The 16,018-nt window shown below is 32.8% G+C and overlaps 1 protein-coding gene and 1 pseudogene across 1 annotated transcript; both read right to left on the bottom strand.

Moving 5' to 3' along the window:
• Positions 1 to 1,311: 1,311 nt before the first annotated feature.
• On the bottom strand, positions 1,312 to 2,045 carry LOC121122932 (uncharacterized; annotated as a pseudogene).
• A 4,418-nt stretch (positions 2,046 to 6,463) lies between these two features.
• LOC139907481 (uncharacterized) lies at positions 6,464 to 7,042 on the bottom strand (the record flags this gene model as incomplete). Its single annotated transcript, XM_071893908.1, has 1 exon — positions 6,464 to 7,042. A coding segment is annotated over one exon (441 nt), but the record flags the coding sequence as incomplete, so codon positions are not given.
• Positions 7,043 to 16,018: the final 8,976 nt, after the last annotated feature.

Raw genomic sequence — 16,018 nt, forward strand, 5'->3', positions numbered from 1 at the left:
ACCAGTCGGTATGATACATCAAATTGAAAATTCTAGCAAGCCCGAAAACTGTTGTCTAACCTTGTATTTCTATTAACCTTGGGACAAACCTAAATCGAGTATATAATTGAAAAGTTCCTCATTTCTCCCCCATTTGTAATGTATTCAATAATTAATCAAAATATAACCAATCAAATTCAGTCTTATTACTTTTAAAAACAAAAAATTTTCTCCCCTATTTTTTGGAAAGATTCAACCTTTAAAAAGAGTTAACTTTAAAACACTATGTTAACACCTTTAATTTTATATGTATATGGCAACAGCAAGTCCATAACTAGTTGAAAATGCTATTTTAGAAGTAGAAAAATAGGTTAATGATGGAGCAGCCCCCTATTTTGTATATCGAAATTTTACTCAAAATTTTTGTTGATCTTTCTAGAAATTTATCAGTAGAATGGAGAAGAACTATCAAGAACCGGGAAATGTATATTTGGCTTATGATGGCGACCAATCTGACCACCAAAATTACTTCTTTAATTTCTTTAGTTTGGACCTCGCTCAGAGAATAACTGCTTTCGGAAATCATTCAACTATTGATATAATTCGACAAAATATAAATAAAAGTTCTTTTTAGAAACTTATATGACCATGGCCTGGAAAGATGTTCCTCCTATGATTTGATAGATTTTGAATGGACTCGGGAGTTGCATAGTAAGCGTTTGGGCATCTTATAAGTTGGAAAAGAAGAACAGTCATCTTCTCTGAGGGTATAAATGATGATAAATTCTTTTTATTGCATTTACAAATATCACCTATTGTATTAATCTTTTTTTGTATTTCATGATTGTTAATTTGCGTTTGTTTTTTTTTAAAGTTGATTTTTAGAATATTAAGTGGAAATAATTAATAGTTCGATAATTTATTAACCATCCACCTTTGCTATTTTGTTAGTACAAGCTAATGATGATAGAGTGGCTATATATAATTTTGTATCAATCCCTCATTATTTTTAAATAAGTACAGATTAAAGAGCTATGTATATACTGTCCTTATGTGCTTTAAAAAGTCATATTTTTGGAAAAATTGAGCAGAAAAAAAAAAATAATGTAACAAATTATATATACATATATATCTACATGAATACCTAAGCTTGGTAATAAATAACTTATTTTTGACAGTTTGTGCTTTTGGGAGAAAATATAAATCTACGGGCACATCCTTTAAAAGGTGACTCATCATTTAAAAAAATGTACTCGAATATAATTTATGCCTATTTCAATGGAATATAGAATAAATATCTCAATGAGGTTTTAAAAGTAGTCATATAGGTGCTTTTGAAAAAAGATATAATTCATTTATTTAAATAAATATGTTTTAATCCTATATTTAAGAATGGTACACTGGAGCAGGCTTGTAGGTGGGAGCAGGCTCGTAGGCAGGAACAGGCTTATAGACTGGGGCAGGCTTGTATGGAGCTGGAGCTGCGTGGTATACAGGAGCTGGCCTGTAGACAGGGCAGGCTTGTATGGAGCTGGGAGCATCGTGGTAGACGGGAGCAGCCTTGTATGGAGCTGGGGCAGGGTGGTAAGGCTCGTATTTGGCCTCTCCAGAGTAGGTAACGTCAGCAACATAGCCTGAGTAAGCATCAGCAACGTTGTAGGACACGGTTTGGATGCGACCGTCGGGAAGGGCAACAGAGTACTTTTTCCATTGGTGGAGTATCCATCACGGGGCCTCATCAGCTCCAAAGTTGAGTCCAGCATATTCATCACTGACAGCATATTGATATTGGTAGATTGCAGGCTCTTCTTTGTAGGAAGGAGCTGGGTGGTAAGGAGCGGGTTTGTAAGATGGAGCTGGGTGATAAGGAGCAGGGGCTGGGTGGTATGGAGCAGGTGCTGGGTGGTCAGCAAAGGCAATGGTCATGAGGGTGGACAAGGCAATGAAGGACTGTATAAAAAAGAGGGAAATTAGTTTTAATATCGTTGAAAATAGTAATTGATTGGTGATCTACCTTCATGATGTTGATTTGCAGTTGATAAAGTGACTGATGTTTGTGGATTAAAATCTTTAGTATTTATAGCAAAAGGAGAATATGTAATTTAAGTAAGAACCTCTAAGGTTATTTTGCACTATTTATAGACCATGGGCGTGGACGTTATTGACGCATAAATACTGTGTAATAATCATACCAGTGCTACTTCCTTCCATCAAGAGATATGTAATAAATATGCATACTAAGGTCTCAATGTATGTAATTGTAAGATTAATATGTTTTAATGAAACGAAATAAGACATCAAATAAAACTAAGAGTTTTCTGGTGTGATATATCTTATTGTCCTTATACGGACAACTTTAATTAGATAACATCATTTAAGTCAATAAAAAACAATTCTACGTTTCAAACATATAATGTTTCCTCACTCAACTTAGTATTGAATGATTTCAATCATGATGATACAACGTCTGTATGCATTTAATATGATATACCACAAGCTACGGCAATGAAATTGGTGCCAAAACCCTTACAAAAAATGCATAAAATCCGTATTTCTAAAGATTTTATATACACTGGTATATTTACCATCATTGTATGATGATGTCTTGCATCCATTTAAGTAAAATGATTTAATTCAACCTCAATAACCCTTCTCAAGGCTGCTTCTGAAGAAAGTAAAGACTTCTCGAGCTTCCTGTCCATTTCGGCATCTTGCTTTGAAATAATGGAAAGAACATAGTTGTATAATGATGTTTATTTGAATAAGTTACAAAACGGCTCTACATCAAATAGTCCATATGATTAAGATCTAGACTAAAAACAGTAGACAGTCATATTTCCCTACCAACCATCACTTTGATCCTATTGATCACTTCTCAGGATCATTGGTGCCTTTCCTGACATTTTAGGCCTCTGTGTTCTCCAGGGTACTGGATATGATCTGGAGATACCTCTTGTTTTGCCTTCCTGGTCTCAAAATCGTGATCACGGCAGATCTGTATTCTTGTTCATTGAATTATATTTTCTTTGTTCTTCATTTAACTGAGCTATTATGGTAAACTAAATATCCCTTTACCTGGTACGTCAAAAATCTTTACACTTCGTTTTTGCTACATAAATCAAGGTTTTTATGAATGCAATAAAAAATTTCCGGTCAAATACTAAAAATATGAAAATACAAAAAAAAAACTACATGTTGTATAGGATGCTGGCCAGAAAACAACAGAGATTGGATTTTACCCTGTGTCCAGACCAACTACACAGACATTAACTTGGTATTCCAGTAGGACGGTACGTCTGCACACGTCCAAAAAGGCCCATAAGTGGTTGGAGGATAACTTGTTTTCCTGGCCAAAGTAAATAGGGCACCCCTTTCACCAGATAACAACCAATAGGATTTCACTTTTTGGGTACTTGTTAAGTCCAAGGCCTGCACCGTCCGTCACCCAAATATCAAGCTCCTCAAGGACACTGCCAACCAGTACAGGGATGCCATGTCTGAAAACTACATGTGCAATCGGTGCAAGGCCTTCTGTGGCCATCTGGAAGCCATCATTGTTGCCAAAGGGGGATACATCGGTGAATAGGATAGCCAAGTAATCATATTAGTTTAGTTTAGTTTATTGACATACTCTGATACAACTGGTTGCTGAAATACATCTTGATAAAGTTCTAGATTGAAAGTGTAAAGATTTTTTCGCTGCACCCAATATAGAGACAAGAATGGCCACGAAAGCGCCCTCTATCTAACAAAAACCTGTCAGTATTACAAATTTTCAACACTACAAAAAACGTTCAACTTCTATAAAAAAATCAAAATACTCCGTGTCATTATATTTTGTGATATAAATTTTTCTTTGAGAATGAATATTTCATAATGTTTTTAGTCATAACTAATGTTTTGACACTGTAGTAGCGCTGTGCATCTGCAAGTAGGTCATGCCTCACATAAAACAGTCCCTTTAAGTAGAGCTCAAATTTATGTAAGGAAAAAAAGAGCTGCAAGTGTAATTCATGAGACGATTTTGGAGGAAAAAATTAATTTCTACTATTAAGAGAAGAATTTTTTAAATTTAAAAAGCCTTTTTGCAGGGAAAATACTACAATTATATTTAAATTGATAAATATTTAATTTTAAGTCAGTTTATACTACAAATATACGAGAATGCAAACTTCTGAGGAAAAAATTAACACCTCTACGACATGTTCAATAATGAAAAAAGAGAATAAATGGCACTCACAACAACCATTTCTTTTTAATTTTTAAAGATAGTTCCTTGATTACAAACATGTCAAGTCTAGTGTCAGGTCACTAGAATCTTCGCTTCTTAGAGCATAGTTACCAGATTTTATATATTTGTTATTAAGGAGATATTTTATACAGTTTTGGCCAATTTGTCTTTGCACCCTGTTTGCACCCTCTTTAATTTATGTATATGTACTTATAGCACTTCCAGTAAATATACATTTTGATATCTACCTACGAATTCAAGAGCATTGAGTTTCTTTTAAAAAAAAAAAACTTGTTAATATAAGCGTATCATTACTTTTTTTTTCTGATTGAACGCAAAATGGCATGATATTATCATTCATAAACTTTGAGTAGAGCATTATGTAGCCTTAGCATTTCCAATGAATAGCTTCTCAGATTCACTTTTTTGCCAATACCCTTTATTTTATTTTTTGTATGTAATCAAAACCCCTCCAATTCTCCCCCCGAATTGTGGATTTTTTTTTTCTTCTTCATAAAATACAAAAGAAGAAAATTAGTATTTTTATTTGTTTTATTCTTTCCACATTAATTACGTTGTAAGGGCCTACATCTTTGTCCCTGTAGGTGAATGCATATTTACTTATAACTCTCTTTAATAGAGTATTTCTTTCATTCTCTTCTGTCATGTTTTTAAATAATTGGTAGGATTCACATAAAACATCCTCTTATGTTGAAAGTAATAAAACCTCAGAAAATGCAAGGGGAAATACATAAGAGTAGACATATTTTGGATAAAACAATTTTGGTTACTTTAGTTTACTCCTCGACTTATTTGTTGCCATTTCCCAATATAATAAAGTATCAAAAACTTTATTAAGTAGTTTGCCAAGACAAAGTTGATGTCCAGCTGAAATTGAGTGCCTCATTAGATTCGAAAAAAACCTAATGTAGGTTGATAATTCCGAAGATATCAAATACCCATGAAGCTTGTTAGGTAGTTCTCGTGATCTTCGCCTAGATGGAACCAATGGATTAAGATTCTATCCTCTTAAAAGAAACAGAAAACTCCTAAATCAGTTTGTAATTTGGAAATTTTACCAAATGCACTATTCAACACTGGTTGGTAATTGTACACAACTTAATCAAAACCAACTTGATCCCACCTCAATGTTTAAGATCCCTCATTAGGAGAAAAGATGCAGAAAAATTGACAGCGGACAACCCAATACAATGTACATTTTTTTTTTGTTTGTTAACCTCACAATAAAATTACTTAACATGGATGTGGCTCAAGCACTATTCAAATATTCGCTCATTATATATAATATATTTTTTTATAACTAGGATGTTCTATTAAAAAACCAAACTACAAGCTTTTTTATCATCCAAAAATCTGTTGGATCTTTTTTAAGAAGTTCGAGTAACTGACCTAAGATCTTTTCGGATAATACAAATTTACTTATACTGTATCCAAGTATTACTTACCTAAATTCAAGATTTTTATTTTCTTTAACCTTGCAAACATTCAAAACATTTCTCAAATATATAAAAAGCTACAGGTTCAAATGAACAAAACAATTAAAATCATTATTTTAATCAAATTTTCTTGAAAATATTAAAAAATAGCTCTTTTATAACACCCTTCGTGTATCTTCTATGCTGCTATCCTCATAATCATATATGGACTTACTAAACACTTTAGGGTTGAATACAGCTTACATTACCTATGTGAGAAAAACTTAACCATGGTGTCTGCATAGTTCCACTCTCTATCCTCGTAATCGGAAATTCTTAAGGAATTTTTTTATCCTCCTTGACAAAAGTAAGGGCATGTTTGTTAGGTCAAGCAATAAATCTTATTATATATTAAATTGCTATATATTATAATACATTAAAATAGTGAATAATTGATTCTGCACCTTAAAACGTCTCGTTTTGTATATCAATTTTTTAGGTTTGTTACTTTCCTGACTATGGGCACAGTTCAAATATAACAAATGATTTGTATAACCTTTAATTAAGTCAAACAATAGGAAGATTGTTGTGACAAATTTTGGAATGTCGAACAATAAGTCAACCCAAATTGGTCTCCCCCCAGAACAATTTATTGAAGTTCTATTTTAATCAATGTAGCCACAATAGTTAGTAAATGGTCGATGAATAATAAAAGGCAGAATAAATGCTCAAAGGCAGTTATTACACTTGCACAAAAAATGATTACAAAGTGCAGCTGTATGCTCATAAATTAAGGTTTTTTCACTACCCCTAATATATGAGCTAGTTTATTTTTTTCCGTTTTTTTGTAAAAAAAAATATCTTTCAGAATAAATCATATAACAAATTTTGAGTTAAATTAGTATATTTGCAACAATAAATATATTAATATATCAAAAACATAGCATATTGGTACTCAAGCACGATAGGCAGGAGAATCTTTGTATGCAGGGGTTGGTAGGGGCTTGTAGTAAATAGGAGATGGGGTGGGCTTATAAGATGGAATGGGTGAAGGCGTATAGACTGGAGAGGGTGCAGGCTTGTAAACTGGGGGAGGGGCAGGTTTATGAACTGGAAGTAGGACAGGCTTGTAAGATGGGGGAGGAGGAGCTGGCTTGTAGGCTGGTGAAGGTGGGGCAGGCTTATAGGATGGACTTGGAGAAGGCTTATAAGATAGGGAAGGTGGAGCTGGCTTGTAATTTGGAGGAGGCTTGGAGTAAGTCACATCAGCAACGAATCCAGAGTAAGCATCAGCTACGTTGTAAGTCACAGTTTTGACACGTCCATCAGGTAGAAGGACACTGTAGACTCCATTGGTGGCGTATCCATCACGAGATTCATCAGCGTTGAAGTAGAGCCCTCGTAGTCATCCTTGGCAGCATATCGGTATTTATATCTTGGAGGAGTGTCGGGATAGACTGGAGCAGGGGCGGGTTTGTAGGTTGGTGGAGGAGAATATATTTGAGCTGGTGAATGATCTGCAAGAGCAACAGCCAACAGAGCAAGTAATCCTAAAAAGATCTGAATACAAGAATATTTAATCGTCAATGAAATGAAGTATGAAGTTTGAGTTTACCTTCATATTGTTTGTGATTGTTGTGGTTACTGAAGTGGAATTAATGCTTCAGTGAGAGATTCCAAGATTTTTATAGGAAAGATAATGTGACAAACGGTCACACTTTTATTTTTTTTGTATGGGCGTTGATAATTATTAGATGTATCAGGACGGAAGTATGAAATCAAAATGCATTTCTTCCGTTTCTTAAGGGTTTTATTTCTCTTTTTATTTAATGTTCTCTATCACTCATTTAAAAGAGAAGAGAGTGAATTTATACTTATAAAAAAGGGTCAACTCATTTTTTATGCAATTTCCTATTTCCAATATGAAATTTTTTTTTTTGAATATTTTTCAGGTTACTGCAGAGTATTGAATAAATGATTAGATATAAGACTCAGTAACTTTTTGAGCAATCCTCCAAAATTCAGTTTAATCTAAATAAAATTTATGTAGGTATGTATATCGAACAAATGTTTATATTATAAGAAATGTCAATCGATAACCAAAAAAACCAAAAAATACCTTAGCCTTGTAATGTTTTAATATAGAGCAATCCAATTTATTTTTTATCGTTTAAGCCTCTCGTTTCTTATAAATGCAGGAAGTCCCCTATATTGTATTTTTATGTTGTGATAATAAATTATAAAAACTATATATTGAGGTAAACAATAAATTTTGTAGTTGTTGATGAGTAAGTTTATTGTATGCCAATATATTCATCAAATAGAAGTGTACATATAATTTTGCATAGGTGGAGTGTCCTGTATGTATTTGATTTGATACCGGGACTTAAAACTTTTGGTTATGAAGTTATACAAACTGCAAATAAAAGGGTTGCTGCAAATATTATTTTAATTTTACAGTATTAAAATAACAAGATTTATATAAATAAGTAATAAATGCCCGACTAAGATTAAATTTGACAATTATTTTAGAAGTATCTTGTCGGGCATACATTATTTTGGAAATTAATTTTGGAGTAAGACAACCAACAATTCTCTTAGTTGCACTTAGGAGAAAAAAACTAATTTTTCTGAATACAAAATGTATTTCTTGGAATAAATTTCAATCATAACTGATTATAAAAATTACACATTAAAGAAATACACAATCCGCCAGTTAAACATTTAATCTTTTATAAAGGAACGCAAAGGACTTCCTATTTGTACTGTTCTCTTTGTGTTGAATTTCCGAATCCATTCTCCCTATCTGGTCAATCTCATTACTTCTGTAGCGGCTACTTTTTCAATTATTTGTACTTCGATATAATTCATCTTGTGGCACCGGTGAAATTTAATCCAGTAACTTCTTCTCCTCTAATGATGTAATCTTTCTTTTCATTTTCTTCCTGTTTGTCCTACATATTGGACTCCGCATTTGGGGTTTGAGCAAGTAATGCAATATATTACTCTAGTTGTCTCACAGTCACATATCATGGGAAATACAACTCGATTACATTCCACTTTGACCCTGGGGTTGAGTGTTTCTGCGCTTGGTATGGCCATGGGCTATTCAGACTGTCTTCAACAATTTGTCGAGAGTAACTTCTACTCATCGACATCTCCTTCAGTTCTTGCATTCTTTGTTTCCCTTGTTCAGAGTCACTGCATATCCTTACAAATCTGAGGGCCAGACTCTAAGGGATATTGTTAGTGACAGGAACGGGATGTGAGGAAGAAGGACGCCGGTAAGGAACTTTGTCACATTGTTTCCTGTACAGGTCATTCATCAACTTGCATTATTATATAGAGACAGTAGTGTCAAGAAAAGTTGTGGATTTATTCTGGAAGTCATATGAACAAGTACATTTTATTGGAGGTTGAAGTTATGCATGAAGGTCTTGAATTCTTCCCTGAACAAATCCATATCAAGAAGATGTCATCAATGAATCTCTTGTAGATTATGAGAGGCATTACAAGAATAAGATCGGTTACTCCTTTAATACGTTTTTCTATGAGCTATGAAGATATTGGCATAGGTGAGTGCCACCCTTGTTACCATAACAGTCCCTTGTAGTTGAATGAACAACTCCTAATTGAACTCAAATATGTTGCAGATGAGAACTGCTGTACGTGAATTGATTTGACGTTTTTGTTTTCAAGGTTCCTTCAAAGCATTTCATTTCCTTTTCATGGGGGTATGTTGGAATAAAGGCCAGTGACACAGGGAGGGCATTGTTGGGAAATAGTTCATCTTTGTTGCTTTCTTCCAAGTCCCTTGAGAAGATTGGAGTATCATTGATATAGCCTGAGATATCCTTTACTAGATAAGTTGTAGAGTGATCTAGAAGCATACCCATGGTCTCAGTGATAGGGTTTTTCCCAATAATGACTAGTCTTAAAGGGGGAACTTTTGTCTTTACTGCTTTGTTAACCATATGGAGAAGGTACAATCTGCCTAGATTATTTTCTTTTGGATCGAAAGCTTTGATATCTTCTTTGGAAATGCAATCTGTGACTCCAATTCCCTTTAAGCCTTGCGAGATCCTTGACTTAGTGATTCTCAGTTCTTTCTCATTAATCTTTTTCTAGTAGATTGGGTTGTTCAGATGCTCCTTTGATGACTCAGTGTATTCCTCAAAATCCGTGATGACAATCCTTGGTACTTTATCAGCAGGCTTAATCACTGGCTCTGTCTCTTTAGTGCTGGATCAGTTGTTTCAAGGGAACTTATTATTTTTAATAATTCATCATGAAAACAAAGGAAAGTTAGTAAAAAGTGTAATATGAAAAATAATTTTTACCATTTACTGGCTTTAGTATTAAAAAAATCCCCGTACAACCCAAATTCCTGTATTGAGTATTTTTTCTTGATCCCAAAAACCACCATAAGAGGCAGTTAATCATTAGAAAAATAATAGGGTGAGTACCAAACTCTACAACTTTAACATTATATGCCAGATTTTATATGCTGTAAAAATATCCATGTGATTTTTAGATTTTTTAGAAAAAAAAATCTGCTTAATTCTACATACCAAACGGTTCAGGTATAATTAGTTATTTAATCTAGTACTTATAAAGATAATTGAATTTTTTAATGATTATTATTGATATTTAAGCCATAGAACAAGAAAATGGTCATTAAAATTTACAGTCAATTTAAAAAAAAAAAAAAAAAAAAAGGTTTTCGAGTATAATTTCGATTCAGAGATATATTTTAAAATGAAACAACTATATCTATATTAATAAAACAAGGTTTGTCTTTTGGTTTATATAAATGTCTGAGTATATGAAAACAAGTCAACAGATGTACTGGATACTGTACCTCAGATGAATATTTTAAACATATTTTGAAATAAGAAATAACATTATAGTCGTATTAATTCATTAGTGTTAGTCTCTGATGTATTTATTGATTAGATAGCTCCAGTTTGTTTTGTTTTGTAACTAATTGCTGATGTTTGAACATATCGAAATATGAAATTATTTCAATATCTCTACCTTTAATAATTATTGAAATATTAATGATTAAATTTTCATTGACCACCAGGTATATCAATTTGTTCCAAAGTTATGGTAGATTATGCATTTTCCCATTTTGTATTTCCTTGACCTCTCAAAATTTCATAAACTCTTACTGTGACTATATATACTCTTCTTACCAAATTTGATCAAAATCGAGCTCTAACTTTTGTTGTAATCCTCGTGACTAACAAACAAACAGGGCAAAAACATATTACCCATTCAACTTCGTTAGCTAAAGAAATAATATCATCGATTGTTTCTATAGATTACCTACATTCTAGGATCGGAAACTAATCAATTTTATTAATAACTACATACATTTCAATGTGTTTACACATTTCTTAATCGTCATGTCTAATATATGATTGATTTGATGATCGTTATAAGTATACAAATACAGGGAAAAACTTTAAAAAAAAACAACCTATGAATGGTTTCACAGCCATAACTTTAAAATATATTTTACATAATTGAATTGAAAATTGGTAAATTGAGGGTAAAATATCTACTATTCAAAGTATTTTCTCACTGCTGAAATGACAGCCTCGAAAGCATCCGAAATTAGGAGCAAGATGAAGCAAGTTCCTCCATGGACAGACCTCCCATGCCTCCCAGGTTTCTGGCATGAGGGAGTCATGCACATTGTTCCACAAGTAATAGTCCAGAAGGTTAACATCTGGAAATTAAGAAGAACCAGGCCTTTCTCAAGCTTAGAAAATTTCCAAATATGCTCTTGAAAATGATTATAAGTGATTATCCGGGGTTTTTATCTTATGAATTTATTTTTTTAAGCTATCCGAAAAAACTCGGGAGAAGAAAGAAAAAGTATTGTGTTCCATTTGTATGCAGTAGCCAAACTGAAAAAAAGGTTGTCAGATGGCTTAAATTAGCATCAAAGTGATTTAAGTTTATTTTCCCCCACCCTGTAGAGCACATATGAGGCAAGACATACCCTATTCGAATAAAACTTTTCAATTGACACCAATCATCACACTCCAAAAGATGGAAATACATGAAACCTTCCTGTACAACAATTAAATTCATTGTAAAGTGTCTTTATTTAAAACGTTCTATTCAAAAAAAAATAAAATATCTATGCAAAAAATACGTCTACAAATCGTGAAAGGAAATCATCTTTTGATTTGCAATTATTTAAATATGTATTTATGCAATAGATGTATTAAACCCATAGCTCACAAAATAATATTTTTTACCATTTATGTATGTTCCTCTCTTTTCAAAGGAGAAGAAAAATAGGCTTTCATGGGGTGACCTAAGGATAATTTAATGAAAAAAGAGACAACAAAACTTAAAATAACAATCACATAAAAAAAAACTTATACTCACTCATTTACATACTTTGGAGGAAAGGTGCCAAATAATTTTGCCTTAAACTAACGCGCCTCGGAACATTTTGCCTAAAACCATTTCACATTATAGGTGCATATATCCGCTTAATATATAAATAATTGAGATTTAATTGTCGTTATTATTTATTTTGGGTTTAAATGAGTGTTCTTTTATCATTTTTTTTGTCAAAATATGTAATATATACAGGTGTGCGCGTCTAAAACTGAACACTCCTTTAAATTTTACGCCATGCACATATTCGTGATTTAATTGAGTTGAAACTGGTTTATACTTTGAGGCAAAGGTCTTGACTAGTGATAAACAAAACTCCAGCCAAATCTAAATAGCGACAGTGAAACAACAGCCGATAATATAGAGACGTCGAGTCGCAATTTGGGAATTTTAGAAATTGCCAAGGTTTTTAACTGCAGCCGCACACCGTTTACAGTTAAAGGGACTCCTGAAGCGACCACAGGATCTAAGTCAAGCCCTTAAAGGTCGGACGAAATGGTTGCTGCCTTGAAAAGTCTGTCGAGGACAAGAGAGGCAGGGTAACCGTCAGTGGCCTCTCTAGGGAGTTCAACGTCAGCAGACAGACTATGGACCGGCTAGTTAAGAAAGATCTTGGCCTTAAGGTATACAAGGGAACCCCTCGTCAAGCCCTCAAGCAGTAAAGTTTAAAAGAGTGTTCAGTTTTAGGCGCACACACCTGTATTGCTATAAAACGCATTATATGATTATTTTCTGTTGGAAAAATCATGAAACCATCTACAAAATTTCATTATGTGATGAATTCGGACCAGAGACAAAATAGTTAATAAAATTAGCATAATAAGATAAATAAACGCTGGAACAATTCGGAACAAAGAACTGCTATTCACTTCTCTGTTAGTAATTATGATTAGATATGGATTATAAATACTAGAAAATACTCATTGATTGACGAACAAGATAATATGACGCAAGGCCATAATTTTATCATTATACCAACAGATAACAAACATTTAATAGTAATGCATATCAAATTTTTTGATTTAAATTATTCAAAGGGGACATAAATTTCTACCAAAAATAAACAACAAGGACGTATTAACTTGATTTATTTAACTATTAAGGCGAAATATCCTTGAGGAAAAATGGATTTAAGGGGAAATGTCTTGAGGCAAAATAGTCTCAGGCAAAATTACCGTTCGTCATAATGGACATCTTAAAATTGCAATGATAGTTTGGGAGTACCCCCGATATAAATATCAGTTGGTATGATTGACTAATTTGCCTAACTACCACCTGATAACTAGCGTTTTTCTGTTTCTTTTTGGAGGAAAGGTTGCGGGATACAATAAAGGTAGGGACGTATACTACCAGTGCAACTTTTCCTTCCTTGACAGAACTCCCTTAGTTTATTCAATTAAAGGGATGAATCCATTAAGGTTGCATAGTTTGTTATTCATGGCACTCTCAACACCCTTAGCTGACAAGAAAGTAATTTCGTAGCCAAATATATTTGAATAAACATTATTCTTATGATCATCGTTTACCCACTTGGTTCATAGCTTTGCCTTGTACATGATACGGAAGTATATCGACAAAAAGTAAATTAAAAACCACTTATTGTCCAAAGGAAAGGTTTCTATTAAAAATATTAAACTCAATATGTAACCTTTTAGCACGGACTACAGCCTTCAACACCTTTATGGAACTTAAAACTTTTGGTGGGATATCATTCCAAACAATCTCTGCAGCTGCCATAAGTTGATTTTTGCTAACTTATAAGACAACATTGGCTTTATTCTCCACAAGCAATCAAGAGTTTGCAATTAACAAACAAGCACGCCAAAAATACTCAGAATTAGCCGCACATCACACCAAAAAAAAAAAAAAAATATTGTCGACGGGTACCTGGTCATGGCAATTCCTTAGTCGTTAGGAAGAACAAGTATGTATCTCGGGGTCCTAGTTGATCCTAATCCCATTAACAACACGGGAAAGAGGTCTGTGTTATTGTTTTTGGCATATGAGACCGACAGTTTTATTATGATTTTCACAGAATACAAACATATAATGCATATTCTAGAAAAAATATAAATAGTATATTTTGATTTCAACCAAAAATAAAAATACCGATTTATAAACTTAATTTATATATATATATTAAGGCCAAATATCTTTGAGGTAAAATGGTTGTTAGACAAAATGTTACAAGGCAAAATGGTAAAAATAAAAATATATTGAGGCAAAATACTTAAAAGAAAAATTTCCGATACCAGTCTTCAATTTATCACAATAAACACGCTCATTTCTTGTTTTATTTTTTAAAAACTGGCACGTCTAACTCTGATATTTTTCTCCACAAAAATCATATCCATATCAATGAAAAGAGTCTAAATATTAACATAGTGTAAGTAGCCAATTTTTAACCTATATAAATTCAAGCTGGTAGTCTTGCTCTCCTATTGATATTCTTGTAGGTTCTTTCTTACAGTCTGTAGGATATCCATTCCAACTGTCCTCTTTTGCTGGACATGTCTTCTTTTTAAATCCTGTCCGATTGAAATATCCAGTTTTCTGTTGGGTAAAACTTTAAAATTTGGTAAAAATATACCAGCATGTATAATTAAAAATAAAGAAACTTAAAAAAAAAGTATATCAGAAAAATATATTTTATAAAAAGCTATTTTAATTCATCTTCTACACGTCACTCCTTTCCTTACTTGGGTGCCTTCAAAGGTCAAAAAAATGAACGGCTACTTTCTTAAGCCTCAACAAAGAAAAGAATACTGCTACTCATTTATGGAAATCCCTTAATATTTATTAGATAAGAAAATTATGGGGGAACAAAGAATAATGGAGCATTTTCCATATTTTAGTCAATTAGAAGTGTTGGATAAATTATTTATATTTTATCTACGTCGTAGGGGTTTTTGAAAAGATCGTTTTATATTTTTTAAAGGTCTAGATTCTAGAACTATCTTGCCTATCAATGGTTGCGCTAACAAGATTAACATTGCAACGCAAGGACATAGTAATGTCGTTAATATTGCTTTAGTTAAATAATACAAAATTTCACACTTATGTATTAATAACATCAACTTATGCTTCCTTCAATCTAAAAGGATGTCCCATTAAGTATAATAGGGCATTTCATAATATGAGCATGAGATAAGCACCATTTAATTATCCAATGAGTCGATATAGTTTGACTGAATTAAGTGAAACATCTTCTCTTTTGCAAAACATCTTGCTAATTCTCGTGAAAAAGTCGTTAAACATTAATATTTATTCATCTCAAAAGCCAACTAGCGAATAAAAAATAATGTATGAATGTCTAAAAATAACTAAGTGGGTGCACCGTAGACAGTGCTCCTTGATTTATATCATATAGTAATACAGTTTACGGCAAAAATAAGTATAGTATACAGGGAGCACTGTTTAAAATCTGGGAGGCTTTTATTTCAACTCATATTAAAGGGAATTACTTGACATAAAATTTAAAATATATATGATACTTAATCGAGGTCTCGCAGCGAACTAAAGTTTTCCATTGCTAATCATATCATATTAAATTTTTTTTTCAATCTGTTCTTATTATTATTTTATGCTTGGAGAAGGAACGTCAAAGTATTGAGTGAGTAGTTACGTGTGGTTGTGCTCATGAAAAACGTAGAGTAACTCCAAGGATTTGTTTGTGAGGTATCTTGTAACTAATTTTAGCAAAGTGTGCATGTTAGTCAACACCTAATTAATTCTGGGCAATGCTGTGTACTACCAATAGTTGATCAATATTTATTCTTTTTAGAAAAAAAAATATTGTCAATCTACCTTAAATCTGTGTGGAGAAACTAATTTATTCTCCGTATACTTGATCTTAAGCATATTAACTTCTCCTGTATAATTCAGGATCAGAACATTTCCAACCCTTGAATTTGTTGTCCAGTCATCAAGGGGCATTCAAAAACCTTTA

Source organism: Lepeophtheirus salmonis, unplaced genomic scaffold, assembly GCF_016086655.4.
Source record: "Lepeophtheirus salmonis unplaced genomic scaffold, UVic_Lsal_1.4 unplaced_contig_1684_pilon, whole genome shotgun sequence".
In the NCBI taxonomy this organism is placed as follows: Eukaryota; Metazoa; Arthropoda; class Copepoda; order Siphonostomatoida; family Caligidae; genus Lepeophtheirus; species Lepeophtheirus salmonis.